Source organism: Lepidochelys olivacea (genome assembly GCF_965140295.1).
Source record: "Lepidochelys olivacea isolate rLepOli2 genome assembly, chromosome: 1".
In the NCBI taxonomy this organism is placed as follows: Eukaryota; Metazoa; Chordata; order Testudines; family Cheloniidae; genus Lepidochelys; species Lepidochelys olivacea.
The window spans coordinates 258,180,030-258,196,341 of record NC_140411.1 but is presented as its reverse complement, the minus strand read 5'-3'; the positions used below and the strand labels follow the sequence as shown (position 1 = coordinate 258,196,341).

The window sequence follows — 16,312 nt, the reverse complement described above, 5'->3', positions numbered from 1 at the left end:
GTGGAAATTTTCATCCTCTTAATCTGATGCCTGAGGTGATCAGGGAAAAAGTCAGTGCATGCTGCTCATACCTGCCTTACACGTGTTGCTAATATGCAATTTTAATTCTTTCTAAATCTGACCTTTCTTTGCTCTATAAAAGGTCTGCTGAGAGTGATCTCGGGTGTTCTTCAGCTTGGCAACATAGTCTTCAAGAAAGAGCGCAACACAGACCAAGCCTCTATGCCAGACAATACAGGTAACCACACCCACAAAAACCACCAATACTTCCCCTACAAGAGCTTCTTATCACACATGTAGGGGATAAGGGATCACCTTTGGAAAGTACAGAACTTTATAAAATGAGCCCAAGTTCTTTAACAAAACATAAATGTACAAATCATTTTATTCAGTGCCTAACTGCAGCCACCTTTGGGCAGGAATGTGGCAGTGTTCTTGTGCTGTTGGACAGGAAGTGAACATGGCAACTAGCTGAAACTGTTATGCTATTGCCATGTGATCTGAGTATTCACCTGTGGTCAGATGTATCAGAACACCTATAAAACCTATTCTCTACCAAAATTATGCCCCTTGCTCAAAGGATTTAAGGAAATATCCCTTCATAGTCTGTTTCAGTTAAAATTCCGCTTGATAAGGCTTGAATGGGCAGATCGGTGATGGGTAAATAATACATGTACCTTAGCTACAGTGTTCTCTCTGTAAATAGCTGTAATTAGCACCCTGTTAGTGCATGCTTGGGAGACTTCTCTCCATTGCTCCATTTAAAAAGGGTAAATGGGATGAGGGATGACCTGGGTAATTATAGGCCTCTCAGCCTGACATCAGTCCTGGGCAAGATCATGGAGCAATTTGATTAATATGTGACTCTATTAATAAAGAATTAAAAGAGGGTAATATAATTAATGCCAATCATCATGGGTTTATGGAAAATAGATCCTGTCAAACTAACTTGATATCTTTTTGTGATGAGACTACAAGTTTTGGTAATGGTGTTGATGTAATATTGTTAGATTTCTGTAAGGCATTTGACTTGGTACTGCATGACATTTTGATTAAAAAAATTAGAACTATATAAAATTGACATGGCGCACATTAAATGGATGAAAACCTGGTAGGTCTGAATGTAATTGTAAAAAGAGAATCATCAAGTGGGTGCGTTTTCTAGTGGTGCCCCACAGGGATCTGTTCTTGACTCCACAGTAGTTGACACCTTTTGTCAATGACTTAGAAAAAAACACAAAATCATCACTGATAGTTTGCATGTGTCCCAAAAATTAAGGGAGTGGTAAATAATGCAGACATTTCACTGATAGAGCAATCTGGATTGTTTGGTAAACTGGGCATGAGCAAACAATTTGCACTGTAGTATGGCTACATGTAAACATACATCTAGGAACAAAGAATACAGGATGGTGGGGGCTCTATCCTGGGGAAACGGTGACTTTGAACAAGTTTTGGGGCTCGTAGTGGATAATCAGCTGAACATGAGTTCCCAGTGTGATGCCACGGCCAAAAGGGCTTATGTGATCCTAGGATGCATAAATGGGAATCTAGAGTAGAAGGGAGGTTATTTTACCTCTGTGTTTGCAGCCACTCCTGGAATACTCTGTCCATTTCTGATCCTTACAGTTCAAGAAGGATGTTGATAAATTGGAGAGGGTTCAGAGAAGAGGCAGGAGAATTATTAAAGGATTAGAAAACATGCATTAGAGCAATAGATTCAAGGAGCTCAATCTATTTAGCTTAACAAAGAGAAGGTTAAGGGGTGACTTGATTAGTCTCTAAGTAACTACATGGTGAACAAATATTTAATAATGGGCTCTTCTAGCTAGCAAGAATGGTACAATATAATCCAATGGCTGAAGGCTGAAGCTAGACAAATTCAGACTTGAAATAAGGCATAAATGTAATAGTGAGAGTAGTTAACCATTTGAACAATTTAGCAAGGGTTATGGTGGATTCTCCATCACTGACTACTTTTAAATCAAGATGGGATGTTTCTTTAATAAAAAAAGAGTAGGAATTATTTGGGGAAGTTCTATGGCCTATGTTATGTAGGATGTCAGACTAGATGATCATAATTCTGGACTTGGAATTGATGAATTATAGTAAGAGGCCAGTACACAGGAGGCTGCTGAGGACCTTTAAAATATAGACTTTGGATTATACCTTCAACCATTCTGTCATAATTTAGCAAATCCACTTCAAATGGTTTCCCTCCAGAGAGGAGAGAGGACCTTCTCACACCAGGTGAAACATTCTTACACTGATTATAGTTGTCTGAAGAGGCCATTCAGCCAGTGTAGATAGGCTTATTAGCTGGGATTCCTTTTATATAATTCAGCTACTTGAATGCATCCTCAAAGTGGGTGCAGGCAGTTAACTTGATAGTGCCACTAGGCCAGTGGTCCTGTAATATCACCTAAAATTTACCCTTGTGTTTCCTGAAGCAATTTAACACACTCCAGTGTTTTTAGATCTCTTCTTTGATTGTCTCGTTAACCTGTTCAGTTAAGAGCTATTCCATGCTGGTATTTGACTCTCTCTAAGGGATAGATTGCTGGGAATATCTTTCTCCTTTTGTCATTTCCCTGTGAAGCAAAAGGAGCATTAAGGTGAACATCTCTTTGCTTCCTCTTCTCCTTTCTAGCTGCTCAGAAAGTATCCCACCTTTTGGGTATCAATGTGACAGACTTCACCAGGGGAATCCTAAGCCCTCGTATCAAGGTGGGACGAGACTATGTCCAGAAAGCTCAGACTAAAGAGCAGGTATGTGTTCTGCAGAAGTAAGTGAGCCCTTGTAATAACATGGTACTAAGATTATTGTATGCACTAAAGACTTCCATAGCCTCAGATAGCATCTTAATTGACTCAGATATGTAAGCAATTGAGCGTGGAAACTGCTTTAGTTTTTGCTCCCGTGATCTACAATATATAGAAGGTTGTGGTGGTGGTGCAGAGTGAGGTAGCTCTTATTTCCCATGTATATTGACTGTGCGGCCTGTGATAAGGAAATATGAAAATGGCTCCCTGTCTCTAGGGAGTGAATTCCCTTTGGGGCTCTCAACGTCTTATCCAAAGCTGGCACATGGCAGTCAGCCTCTGTGGTAACTCTTTGTGGCCTGCCATGGCACTGTTCGCTCTGCCCCAGTTTCCCCGGGAAACTCCCTGGCAGTTGTCTCTCTGCATCACCTGGCAAGGCACCGGTAACCCATTTAGGTGATAGTCCCAAGTGCAACATAAAAAAAAAGGGTCTTGTGCCCTCCTGGGCTCGGTTCTTTCCCATTCTCCTGCAGAGCTCTGGTTCTCAGGGCTTGCTCCCTCTTCCAGGGCCAGTTACAAGAGCAAGCCAGCTTTCCTGTTGCAACTATCCCCAGTCCCCCCTCTAGGCTGTCTGTTTGAGAGTTATCCTTTTCCAGAGCCTACTAGAGAAGTCAGCTACCCTTCTGCACCTTGTCTCTCCCAGATGAGTTCTCTCGGGCCTTCATAGATGCGCCTAGCTTTGATGGGGCCAATAGGTAACAATTAAATGGAGCAATCTGTTCCCTAGCCCAGTAAAGGGCCAGTCAGCTTGTTACATGGCATTTCCTACACATTAGGTGCAAAGATAGTGATACTCATACTCACCCTCAGTGTTGACAATTGCCCTGTGGCTTCTCTGAGTGCAGAAATTTAGTTGTAAAATGGAGCAGACCATGCTAGGCCTTTACCTTGGCTATATGTGGCAATTGACCTAGAAACTGGCTGCCTCTGCCGAAGGGCTATCAGGCCTGCACTCTGTGTAGTATCACTTCTCAACTTGCCCTGTGATGACCACTTCACTGTGGTCTCTGTGTGCTATAAAAATGTCCTCTTTAGAAGTGAGGTGATGGGAAGGAAGGATACCAATCAGATTCTATTAATCATCCTTGAGGTGCCCTCCCATTTCAATATACAACTCTCTGCCTCTGATGTGGGAATTTGACCTTCCAGGAAGAGGGGCATTGAGAAAACAAGCTCCAGACTCAACAAATACCTATGGTTCCCTTATGGAACCCTGAAAAGTCACCATGGTAGTCATTGACCTTTATGAGAGGACTAGACAGAATTTCCCCTTTGGAGTACCTGGTATTGGCTCCTGCCAGAGGCAAGATGCTGGAATTGGGACTTGGACTCTGATCCAGTATGGCAAGTCCTCCATGCATTGAGTCCCTCCTGTTCATCTGGAAGAGTCTGCAAAATGACTGACTCATTCACTAAGCCAGTCAGGTCACTGACTTCAACCTGAGTCTCCAGTGTGCCAGATTACTGAGCTATTCAGTTTTGAATTACAATATAACTCTTGTTTCCTTCCTACTCAGGCTGACTTTGCCATCGAGGCACTGGCCAAAGCCACTTATGAGCGTATGTTCCGTTGGCTGGTGATGCGCATCAACAAGGCCCTGGATAAGACCAAAAGGCAGGGGGCATCCTTCATAGGAATCCTTGACATTGCCGGCTTTGAGATTTTTGAAGTAAGGAAGTATTCTATTCCTGCATACAATGCAACATGTTCCTGTGCCCTTGCTCCTTGGCAGAATATCACTGAGGTCTGGGGAAAACAAGTCCAGTTCAGTCTTAAAAAGGGGCTAATCTTTCTTAGTGGGGAACCTCACTGCCCCACTAATTGGCTAGTTTCTAGGTGTTGTTTCAAAAGGTTAAATTCTTTAGTATTTCAAATTTGTTGCAAATATTTAAATTACCTATAATATGTTCTGAGGCTCTCCTCGTTTCTGGATTGTGCATTGTGGATACCACGGTAACCATCTGTATGGTTCTGTATCTCTTGATTTCCTCCTATAGATCAGAGTCCAAATGTTTGTTAGCTTTAGGCTGAAGTTTAATGACTTTTGGTGTCTCTTGCAATGTGGAATTAATGGCCACTGTCAACTTGAATGTTTTGAAATTGACTAAAAATGTTTCAGAACACTAAAGGATGATCTGTTGAAGTTTTTCCAAAAGATATGCTTTAGGAATTTTAGGAAAGTTCTATGGTCTGTTATACAGGAGGTCAGACTGGATGATTACAATGATGGAATGAGAATAATCAGTTGGACACAGTAGTACCAGGATACGAAATGTATCGGAAGCACAGAACAGGTTATGCTGGTGTGGAAGTGGCACTATGTGAAAGAAAGCGTAGAATCAAATGGAGTAAAAATCTTAAATGAACCAAACTGTACCATAGAAAATATAGCAATAGGGATATACTATCAACCACCTGACTAGGATGGTGATAGTGACTGAAATGCTCAGGGAGATTAGAGAGGCTATAAAAATAGAAAACTCAATAATAATGGGGGATTTCAACTATCCCCATGTTGACTGCGTACGTGGCACCTCAGGATGGGATACAGAGATAGTTTCTTGACACCTTAAATGACTGCTTCTTGGAGAAGCTAATGCTGGAACCCATAAGAGGAGAGGCAATTCTTGATTTAGTCTCAAGTAGAGCACAGGATCTGGTCCAAGAGGTGAATATAGCTGAATCGCTTGGTTATCAGTTAGTGACCAAAACAAAATTTAACATCCCGGGGCGGGGGACACCAAAGCAGCTCACCATGGTAGCATTTAATTTCAGAAAGGGAACTACACAAAAATGAGGAAGTTAGTTAAATAGAAATTAAAAGGTACAGTGTCAAAAGTGAAATCCCTGCAAGCTGCATGGGAACTTTTTCAAGACACCATAATAGCTGCTCAATTTAAATGTACACCCCACATTAAAAAACACAGTAAGAGGACCAATGGCAAAATTGCAGATGATACAAAACTCTTCAAGATAAGTCCAAAGCAGACTGTGAAGAATTACAAAGCTGGATGACTGGGCAACAAAATGGCAGATGAAATTCAGTGTTGATAAATGTAAAGTAATGCATGTTGGAAAACATAATCCCTACTATACATATAAAATGATGGTGTCTAAATTGGCTATTACCACCCAAGAGAGAGATCTTGGAGTCATTGGGGATAGCTCTCTGAAAACATCATCTCAGTGTGCAGCGGCAGTCAAAAAAGCAAACAGAATGTTGGGAATCATTAGTAAAGGGATAGATAAGACAGAAAATATCATACTGCCTCTATATAAATCCATGGTATGCCCACATCTTGCATGCTGCATGCGGATCTAGTCACCCCATCGCAAAGAGGATATGTTGGAATTGGAAAAGGTACAGAAAAGGGCAACAAAAATAATTAGGGGTATGGAACAGCTTCCTTATGAAGAGAGATTAATAAGACTTGGATTTTTCAGCATGGAAAAGAGATGATGGGGTTTTGGGGGGGAATATGATAGGTCTATAAAATCATGACTGGTGTAGAGAAGGTAAATAAGGACATGTTTTACTTCTCATAACACAAGAACTAGTGGTCATCAAATGAAATGAATAGGCAGTGGGTTTAAAACCAACAAAAGGAAGTATTTCTTCACATAATGCGCAATCAACCTGTGGAACTCTACCAAAGGATGTTGTGAAGGCCAAGATTATAACAGGGCTCAAGAAAGAACTAGATAAGTTCATGGAAGATAGGTCCATCAGTGGCTCTTAGCCAGCATGGGCAGGGATGATGTCTCTGGCTTCTGTGTGCCAGAAGCTGGGAATGGGCAACAGAGGATGGATGGTTTGATTGCCTGTTCTATCCGTTCCCTCTGAAACGCCTGGCATTGGGCATTGTCAGAAGACCGGATACTGGCTTAGATGGTCTGACGCAGTATTGCCATTCTTATGTCACTTCTGGCCTTGGATTCTATGAAGTGCTGCTAAAAATATTCTTAGAAGCAAGGGAGAGTGGATCAGATGCAAACATCAGACATTTTGTAGCCTATGTGCGTTCCTGCCTGTCAGCCTGTTCAGCAACGTGCGGGTAAGGCATCCCAGCTCCAGAACTCCTTCCTAGGACCTGCAGAAGTCTCTAGAGAGTGAAGAATACCCTCTCCCATGTGACCCCAGGTTCCCATTGCTCCTTGAGCAAAAACTTGGTGGGGAGGGTCAGGAGAAGAGGGAAGGGTCTAGGTTCCCATTGCTCCCCAGATCTATTAAGGGAGCTCCCAACTTTGAGGTTGTGGGAAAAGGGGAGACCTTGCTGGTCCCAGATTGCTGCAGTTTCTCAACTCTTCTGCTGTATTGTAGAGTGTATAAGTGATGCTCTTGTATAACTGAGCGATTGACATGGTGCTACCGGATGTACAGCGTACACAGAACATTTTTGTCAAATTAATCTGTTATAGAAGTGATACTAAATGGTAATAGAAAAATAGTAAGTAAATCTTCTAACAAAGGTGACCATTCAAGTGGTGTCCCTCTAACTTCTCCCCTTTTTCTCCCTGTTAGCTGAACTCATTTGAACAGCTGTGTATTAACTACACAAATGAGAAGTTGCAGCAACTCTTCAATCATACCATGTTCATTCTGGAACAAGAGGAGTACCAGCGGGAGGGCATAGAATGGAACTTCATTGACTTTGGCCTGGACCTACAGCCCTGCATCGAGCTCATAGAGAAGCCGGTAAAAATACAATGTGCACACCCTTTCTGAGCAGCAAGGAGAGGCTGCATTACATGCTTTTTTTTTGCCTTCTGTGCTATCATGCATACAGCCTCTTGGACAGTTTGGGGACTGGCCTTCCAGTTCCTGCAATCCTTTAAGTGATTTTACTTAGATGTGAACATGGGCACTTATTTCCATCTTACTTCCAAATAATATACTGCTGATCAGATATACCAGTACCCATTCCTAAATTAATGTGCTTTGTGCAATCTCCTGCAATGACCTTCTGTATTTTAATGCCCTTTGTAAGGAGAGTGGCCAAGTAGCTTTTCTCCTTCCATTACAAAAGCATTCTGTCACCTAAGGCTCCCTAGACAATCCTAGTCTTGTATCGGGGCCTTACTAGTGAAAGGGACACTCCAGAATCCAGGGGAAATAACAGAATCTGGGGAGTTACAGGTGATATTCTGTGATTAGCCATTTCTGTATTATTGGGGATCTGGTTTTAATACAGCTGCTTTTGGTGGCTGGGTATTTTTTTCCCGAAGTGTTTTAATGTTGGCAGTAGGGCTGATTTGTGTCTTTTTTGAGATGTTCTGGTATATCCCTTGTGTTAGGCGGGGCCCCCTGGTATATTGGCTTTGCTGGATGAAGAGTGCTGGTTCCCAAAAGCGACTGACAGAAGCTTTGTGGAAAAGGTGGTGCAGGAACAAGGCAACCACCCCAAATTCCAGAAGCCAAAACAGCTGAAAGACAAAGCTGACTTCTGCATTATTCACTATGCTGGCAAGGTAATACTCATGGAGGCTGCTGTGTGGAGTGAATCCAGAACATACTGCTGGATTCTTCCACAAATCTAACTAGATCTAGCTGTTTTTAGAATTCTGATGCTTCACACACCAATGAAAGAAGTTTCTATAATTACTCAGGTATCTGACCAAGGTGACCCTACCAAATGCATCCTCCTTGTGGGCTAGGGCTTGCCTACAAAATAGTAGGTGTAAACATTGCTAGACTCAAACTCCAAACTGAGACTAGGATGACCTACCTCGAATATTTGTTCACCAAGAGTCAACAAGTTGAGTGATGCTCCGCTTCAGTTGAGTGACACTCCCAAGGTGGTGCATACTGGTATTGCAGCCTCACTCCTAGCTCTTAACAGCACATACTATAGCAATTCAACTGGATTCTGCAGATGTGCTCACTAGGTACCTCAGAGCAGGCAGAGTGGGGGTAGAGGGTCAGACCCACAAACACTGTCTATTAACAACATCCTTAATGTTGGGTTTTAGACTTGTGCAGGGTCCTACTAGATCCTGCATTCTTAGAAACCCTCAGTCAATTTCTTGGTGACTGACATGATTCTTTCCTTAGGTGGATTACAAAGCAGATGAGTGGCTGATGAAGAACATGGATCCTCTGAATGATAACATTGCTACTCTTCTCCACCAGTCCTCGGACAAGTTTGTGTCTGAGCTGTGGAAAGATGGTATGTGATTAAACCTCTTTCCTGTTAGCAGTTTTTACTAGAAGAATTGACCTTTAACATCATTTGATATCTGGTAAAACTCTACAACAAGATGTGCTGCTTTTCCCCCTTAGAATGAGAACAGAGATCAGCATGATCTGGAATTGAGCCCTGCGTGGGACTATTTTTTTTAATTCTGACGCGCAATACTCACTCCCATCTGCTCCTGCAGTGTTTCTTGCATTTTTATCCTGTTCCTACCTGCAAAAACCTTAGATCCTGCAAGGGAGACAGATTTCCCCCATGCTACTAAAAACAAAACAAGAAATTGGTTGTTCTAGATAATAGAATTCAGAGTTTTTAACCACTAAGAGTAAAACTTCTTGCTTAAACCCCGTAAAAATACTTTTAACTCCTTTTATAATTGACATCAAATCTTTCTATCCATTGCTTAAAAAACGTTTTAATACTTAAACTTTAAAAAAAGAAACTTGCTTTACATTGCTGAAATTCTATTTGACACACTGACTAGAGATTTAGTATTTACTGTAATCTTGTAGTTTTTGTTTTTGGGGTGGGAGTATATTTTTGTCCCATCCAATCCCGCCTACAACAAAGTATGTTTTACTAGCTCCCACTGTTGTGGCAGCGGGACCCAAGGGATCTCAGTCCCACTGCAGGGCTCTAATCTGGAACTTGCTATCTGCCTTGCTTTGCTTAGGCAACAATACTGCACAAGAGAAATATCCCCTCTAGCTGAAATGAGGGGTTGCCATTCATTGGCGTATAGTCTGGTGCATGCACTGCAGCTACTTCTCTAACCAAGGAATCCCAGGCTAAAATCTGAATCTCCCAACATGTAGCCGGTAGCTACAACCTTCAAAGATGACATCTCAGAGGGTGAAACAATATAGTTAATTCTGTCACTAGTGTGTTCTTGCTGCAGTGTCATTAGGTATTTTACTCTTTCCTCTTTGGATGTGTTTGTTGCTTTTGACTCTTACTGTTACTATCGCTTTTTTTTCCCTTGGGTTTTCTTTGACGTCTCTGTCTGTTGCAGAGATGCAGAACGTTCAGAGAGCCTATTTCTATCAACACTTTCCTATTCTTCATCTAGAACCAGGTGACTGAGAAACCCGGCTGTCGTGTCGTGTGTAACGCATCCTAGAGCCATGCAAGAAATGCTTCCGTTAATTCTTCTGTCCCTTTGCCACTCCTGCTTCTCTCTTTGTTCAGTTCCTTTGCTTCATGCTAGTAACCCCTCTTGGGCTTGAAAAACAAAAGCAAAGCTCATATCTTGCAGTGAGATACTTGAAAATGCACTCCTCAGGGCATGGATAGCACATGCATAGGAACAGTTAGAAAGGAAACCTAGGAATAGCCAAAAAGCAAACATTTCCATCACCTGTTTGAATACAGACACAGTGATGCTGCATTTCAGTGCAGGATTTTGAGGGATGGCTTCTGAGATGGTACCTATAAAAACAACAACTTCAGCTGAATAGTACTCTGGCGGAATGATTTGACTTCAGCTGCTAACCATTTGAGAATTACGTCGAGACCAAGTCTCATGTGACTTGTTCTGCATGGAAAATGGCCTGTTTAGTGAATGCTGTACTGCATCAGGCTTGCAGAATTCATTAAATGACAGAATGCAGCTGAGCAGTCCCCATGTACTGTTCCTAGCTGAAGCTTCTGTCTTAAATGATTGTCATTTTTACTGTTTTCATGTAGACTGTAGGGATCAAGAGTTTAAGGGGATTGTTCCAGCTAGAATCTGGGATACTGTTATGATGTCATCCAGAAACATAGCCTTTTTCTCCCTAATTAGAAATACTTGACCCTATTTTTAGTAGCTATTGTAGGGGTGGCAGATTGTAACGTTGCCTTTGCTGAATAGCAGAGCCTGCCTCTTTGTGGGGTGTCTCATCTTAACAACAAGGTTTTTTTTACCCCAAAGCAAGGTTGTACTCAAGTTAAATGTATCTTCTTGGAGTGATTTTTCCCTGCCCATTGACATGGTAATAGCTGTTACCTGGCATGTAAACTTGGGATTCTAAGATCAGAGAAGCAATGATGCTACCAAGCCACTGTGATTAGGAGCTTAGAGAATTTTTGTCTTAGTTTTGCAGGCTAGTAGAAATTGGGTAGGAAAGTTGGGAAGATAAGTGCTATAGCTTCTCCTGGCCTCTTCCCCCAAAGTTTGGCCAGTGTCTATTGATAAAATAACCCAGTTCAAAAATGGAGAAACTCTGTTAATCTGTGTCTAATGTCTTCTTCAATTACTTGGAGTACAGTGTTTGTGGTACAAAAGGGAGCTGTTAAGATCTCTAACAACTTTTCCCCCCCAAGGCTGTTGGAAGTGTAGCGCACTCTCGTATCTAATGTACAGTATACTTGTCCTCTGAAAAGTGACTCAAATAATGGTATTTTGGTGTTCCAAGTTTGTGGTGATTCCATTCCAGGTTTGCCCAGTTTACCGGTTAAGAATGTGGCTTTTCTAACTGCCAGCCCTGCAAGGTCAAGCAGAGTTCTTGCTGTGCAAGTAACTGGCTGAACTTGTAGCTCCATTTGTGTCAGGGTTGCTGGTCTTTGTGTAGGAAGGAAAGACCTCAGGCTGAATCTGTTAGAAGTGTCATCTTTTTACTTGGAAACTAACCAAGCCTGGTGTGGAATCTGAGGTAGTAAACACAAAATCCATTATGCCACTTTTTGTTTGCTCTTCACAATACAACTGCTCTTTTAAACTGCCAGTTGGGTCCATCTCACACAACAATTCATCACTCAGAGACCCAGTAGTGAGCTGCTGCTTTCTTTCCTTCCTGCCCCATTCCTGCACAAGTCTTGGACAGGACTTCTACGTCTGTGTAGAGAAGAAGCAAAAAGGATCCTGCAGCTCCTCTCTTATCCTGCTCTGCCCAAATGTTCTTTGCACACATTCACCTACCAGACTCTAGTGGAAGTTCTAACTCTCTCCCTGTGTTTTGTTTAGTTGACCGTATAGTTGGGCTGGATCAGGTGGCTGGTATGTCAGATACAGCATTGCCAGGAGCCTTTAAAACCAGGAAGGGTATGTTCCGAACAGTGGGACAGCTCTACAAAGAACAGCTATCCAAGCTGATGGCTACCCTGAGGAACACCAACCCCAACTTTGTCCGCTGCATCATCCCCAATCATGAGAAGAAGGTGAAGGACGATCTCTGGCTGGGCTAGCAAAATAATGGCAGTGTCTTGAGAGTGAGGGGATGACTGGTAAACGTGCTTGTTGCAAGGGACACAACTATGGGCTTCAGTCACTTGCAAGGCTTTGTAGAGGGGTATGAAGAGTTTCCTTCCCTGGTGACTGCATTTGTTGCACAGCAAAGTAACAGAGTAACCTCTCTCTGTTACCCTTAGATCTCTGATGTCATTTTAGTTATAGTCCACTTCTAACACCTCCCTGAAGCTCACAGATGTATATGATTTTTAATTAAATAGTAGCCAGACTGTTTTAGAGCACTAAGAATGAATCCTATAACTCCCTTAACTTTGGAGGTGGATCTCTGTTTGCCTCTAAAGTAAGAAGGCATAAGGGCCTTCCTTATGACTTCCCCTGGAAAGGGTACTTTGAGCTCAGTGAGCAGAGTAGGAGTCTCTCTTTACAGCTCTTGTAAAGTTCTTTAACATTGCTAAATACCTTCCCTCATTAGGCTGGCAAACTGGACCCCCATTTAGTCCTGGATCAGCTCCGCTGTAATGGAGTGCTGGAGGGAATCCGTATCTGCCGACAGGGCTTTCCCAATAGAGTCGTCTTCCAGGAGTTCAGACAAAGGTAAAGTTCTGATCAGAGCATAAAAGCAGCCTCTTAATCATACCAGTTTAAATGCATGGTCAGTACATAAGAGCTGCTTTGTTTTAATCATAATTTGATTGCCCCTGCTTCTAAATGGCAGGGGACTTAAATAGCAAAGGCAGTGATGTAGGAGTTCGCCACTTGTTGTTATGGCAGCAAGGTCTCTAGAGGTTGTAGTAATCTGTTGGATCTGGGCTGCTTTGCTTCTCTCACAACAGCAGCTGTGACTTACGTGGTAAACCTGTAGTTGATATGATGGGTAGAAGACCTCAGCCAAGACTGGTTTTATCATCTAATACCAAAGGGCATAAACACTGTATTCTGTAATCCACTAGAGGTACAAACTATACAAATTCATAGTTCCATAGGAATATGTTACAGGTATTCTCTCCCAGATTTCTTCATTGGAGTGTCTAGTGCAACTTGTATGAGATCTGTCAAACTGGTCTAACACACAGATTGTCCCTACAGATATGAGATCCTGACTCCAAATTCAATTCCCAAAGGATTCATGGATGGAAAGCAGGCCTGTGTGCTGATGGTAAGCCACATCGTAAACCTTACTTGTATGCATTGAGGCTGGAGAGGAGATGAGGAAGGTCTAAATCAGACCGACCTTCCTTTTCTAGGTGTATTACAAAATACATCCATTGTGCTCACGGACCTGAATTCTCCAACTGGAATGTCTGGTCCATTATGAGGGAGAGTAGCAGAGGACTATAGAAAGTAAAAGCCCCTATGACTAATGCTTCTGGACCTTCTGCTAACCAAATGATATATTGGGATTTTTCATGCTGGTGAGCTGAGACTCAAACACATGGCACCGTGTAAGATGGCAGTGGTTCTGGTCTGCATGGATTGTTCACTGGCCGTAAAATTGTTCTTGATGCATAGTTGAACATGTACTTCAAGACAAATTTCTTTGAATGGCCTGTAGCGATAGCTGCTTTTAGTGCAGGTCCAAGTGGCTAGTGCAGGAATGTCTGTCGCAAAGTGGCTATTGAGCATTCAGACTGAAACTGAACTAGTGTGTAATGGATGCCATATCCACTCTGTCACATGCAGAATGTGGCTGATTTTTTTCCCCCAGCTGTTAAATGCTTAATGCTAAGCAGTTCCTAGGGGAAGAGGAAACTAGGTGGAGCACTTCTTCTGGCAAGGGTAAAGAAGCTGAAAGAGTTGTATCATTTATGGGAGGGTTCAACAAGTCTGTGCTGTTTAGGAAGGGAAGAGGAAGGTTAAGCACAGTATATATTTAAATATACTGGGTTAATCTCAAATCCGACTACAACCTCTAGCAGAGGGTGGGAGCACAATATTATCATTGTAGCTTCTTAAACTGGCTAGTAAGATGTCTTTTATGCACAAGTGGTCAGACCTGGACATGTTCCCTAAAGCACTCTTGTAGACTTAAATGCTCTAGTGTGGTGTACTGAACCTGACTGCATGTTTCCTCTCTGCTTCTCCATCCCATCCTGTGCATCCAGCTGAGGATAAGACTTCCTCTAGAGCCGTGGTTTTCAACCTTTTTTCATTTGTGGACTCCTAGAAAATTTCAGATGGAAGTGTGTGGGCCCCTTTGGAGATCTTAGACCTAGTCTGTGGACCCCCAGTGCTCCGCAGACCAGAGGTTATAAACCACTGCTCTAGAGCCAGCTGTCAACTGGCCAGATGATCTCAGTGCAGGGGAGGAATGTCTTCTAGCATTGTAAATGGTCATTTCTTGTGACACATCACTCAGAGCAGTCCCAGTGCAGCTCCAATAAGATGTTTTCCTATTTCTAACGGGTGCATCTTCCCTCTTTAGATCAAAGCATTGGAGCTGGATCCAAACCTGTACCGAATTGGACAGAGTAAAGTTTTTTTCAGAGCTGGAGTCCTCGCTCACCTTGAGGAGGAAAGAGACCTGAAGATCACAGATGTCATTATTGAGTTCCAAGCATGCTGCAGAGGATACCTAGCCAGAAAGTAAGGACCATGCTCCATGATGTACATGTGTCAAATGCATACTCATCCTTGTTGGGTCAAGCTTATATTCTACAAAGCCAGCTAAAAATGATTCCCTTCAGAAAGGACTAACTCTTATCTGATGATTCAGTCTCAAAACACAACAGCTGATGTTTAAGGCATTTATAAAACTCAAGTACAGCTTGTATAAACTTGACCCAGAGTGAAATTGCAATGCATTGGCTAAATCCTGGTAAAGACTTCTGCAACGAAGTGTTTGAGCTAGTATCCTACATCCTCCTTAATTTTTATAGGCTGTAAAGCGTACTCTTGTCTATAGGTACTTCAGGCAATGGGGAAGCCTCTTGCTAGAGCAGTTGCAACTACAAACGGCAGATGTGAGAATTTGAAAAGGGTTTCTGCCATCAACATAGAGACCGTGTAGTGCAATACAAATGTTTTGTGTGTATCTGCCTCTCAAAACTCTAGAGTTGTGACTGTGGAGAGAACTCTGTAAACTACAGCACACTTCTGTAAGCAGACAAATGGTATGGTGAGCAAACAGACATCAAACCAATAGTGAAGGGAGACGTGGGAAAGGGAACAAAGATCTCTTGATGGTGAGTAATGAGTCACTGAGGCAGGGAGGATTGTTCCTCATGGCAGAAGTTGGAGAGAAGGTGCTTCCTCACTGGTGAAGAAAATGAATGAAGGGACAGACAGCCCATGTATACTCAACAGCATAGTCAAGGTCTGAAATAAAGAAAGCTCATGAAAGGTTTAAAAAGGACAATCTGGAAATGAAAGTTGGAAGTGGCTGAGGATTGACTTGATGTAGATGTCTGTGTGGCACCTGTGGCTTGTTGGTTGTCTGACCACTCTTATTTTTCAGGGCCTTTGCCAAACGTCAACAGCAACTAACTGCAATGAAGGTGCTTCAGAGGAATTGTGCTGCCTACTTGAAGCTGCGTAATTGGCAGTGGTGGAGGCTGTTCACCAAGGTACATCTTCTCATCTGGCTATTTGGCAAAGGGTTAATAGCTGAAACTGGAGCTTTCCATGCTCAGCAAGACAAAAACTTCTCCGTACAGAGTCTCTGCTCCATGTTGCAGCTGGATAATGCCAGCTGAGCTGTCCCCAGTGTAGTTATGCAGGATATCTGCATGCCTCAGGTGCACTGTTGCATAGGAATCTAGTAACACTGTGGAAAAGGCAAAAGTAATCTTCCAAGTCCTCCAAACCCAGAAGAGTCTTGTCGTCTGCACCCTTCCAAGAGGCGGGCTGTTCGTTGTATAGCTGATCTGTGCTGTTGCTGGAGTTGTTTAGAGTTGAGGGGTTCCCCATCCCTCCCCAGAGCAGTAGAAGAGGGGGCGTGCCTGAGGTTCTGATCCTCTACCAATAGACTCCATCATTTTCTGGCCTATAACTGAAGCATCAGCAGGAATGAGGCTCTTGAGCTGAGTAAATCTTCAATTTTCCCTACTGTGAAATGAGATTTCTGATTGACCTTTCTGTGAATTATCCCTCACCAACATGCAGAGGGATTTGCACTCTTGCTCTTCT

The 16,312-nt window shown here is 42.7% G+C and overlaps 1 protein-coding gene across 1 annotated transcript in view; it reads left to right on the top strand.

Moving 5' to 3' along the window:
* Nucleotides 1-16,312, top strand: part of MYH9 (myosin heavy chain 9) — a 96,108-nt gene that overhangs the window by 52,318 nt on the left and 27,478 nt on the right. Inside the window, exons 10-20 of the mRNA XM_084626436.1 lie at nt 143-238; nt 2,651-2,769; nt 4,341-4,493; nt 7,347-7,520; nt 8,120-8,293; nt 8,877-8,991; nt 11,963-12,156; nt 12,660-12,781; nt 13,274-13,343; nt 14,610-14,770; nt 15,642-15,750. Of these exons, the coding sequence (XP_084482562.1) occupies nt 143-238; nt 2,651-2,769; nt 4,341-4,493; nt 7,347-7,520; nt 8,120-8,293; nt 8,877-8,991; nt 11,963-12,156; nt 12,660-12,781; nt 13,274-13,343; nt 14,610-14,770; nt 15,642-15,750 (1,487 nt within the window). The remainder of the gene's footprint in view (nt 1-142; nt 239-2,650; nt 2,770-4,340; nt 4,494-7,346; nt 7,521-8,119; nt 8,294-8,876; nt 8,992-11,962; nt 12,157-12,659; nt 12,782-13,273; nt 13,344-14,609; nt 14,771-15,641; nt 15,751-16,312) is intronic.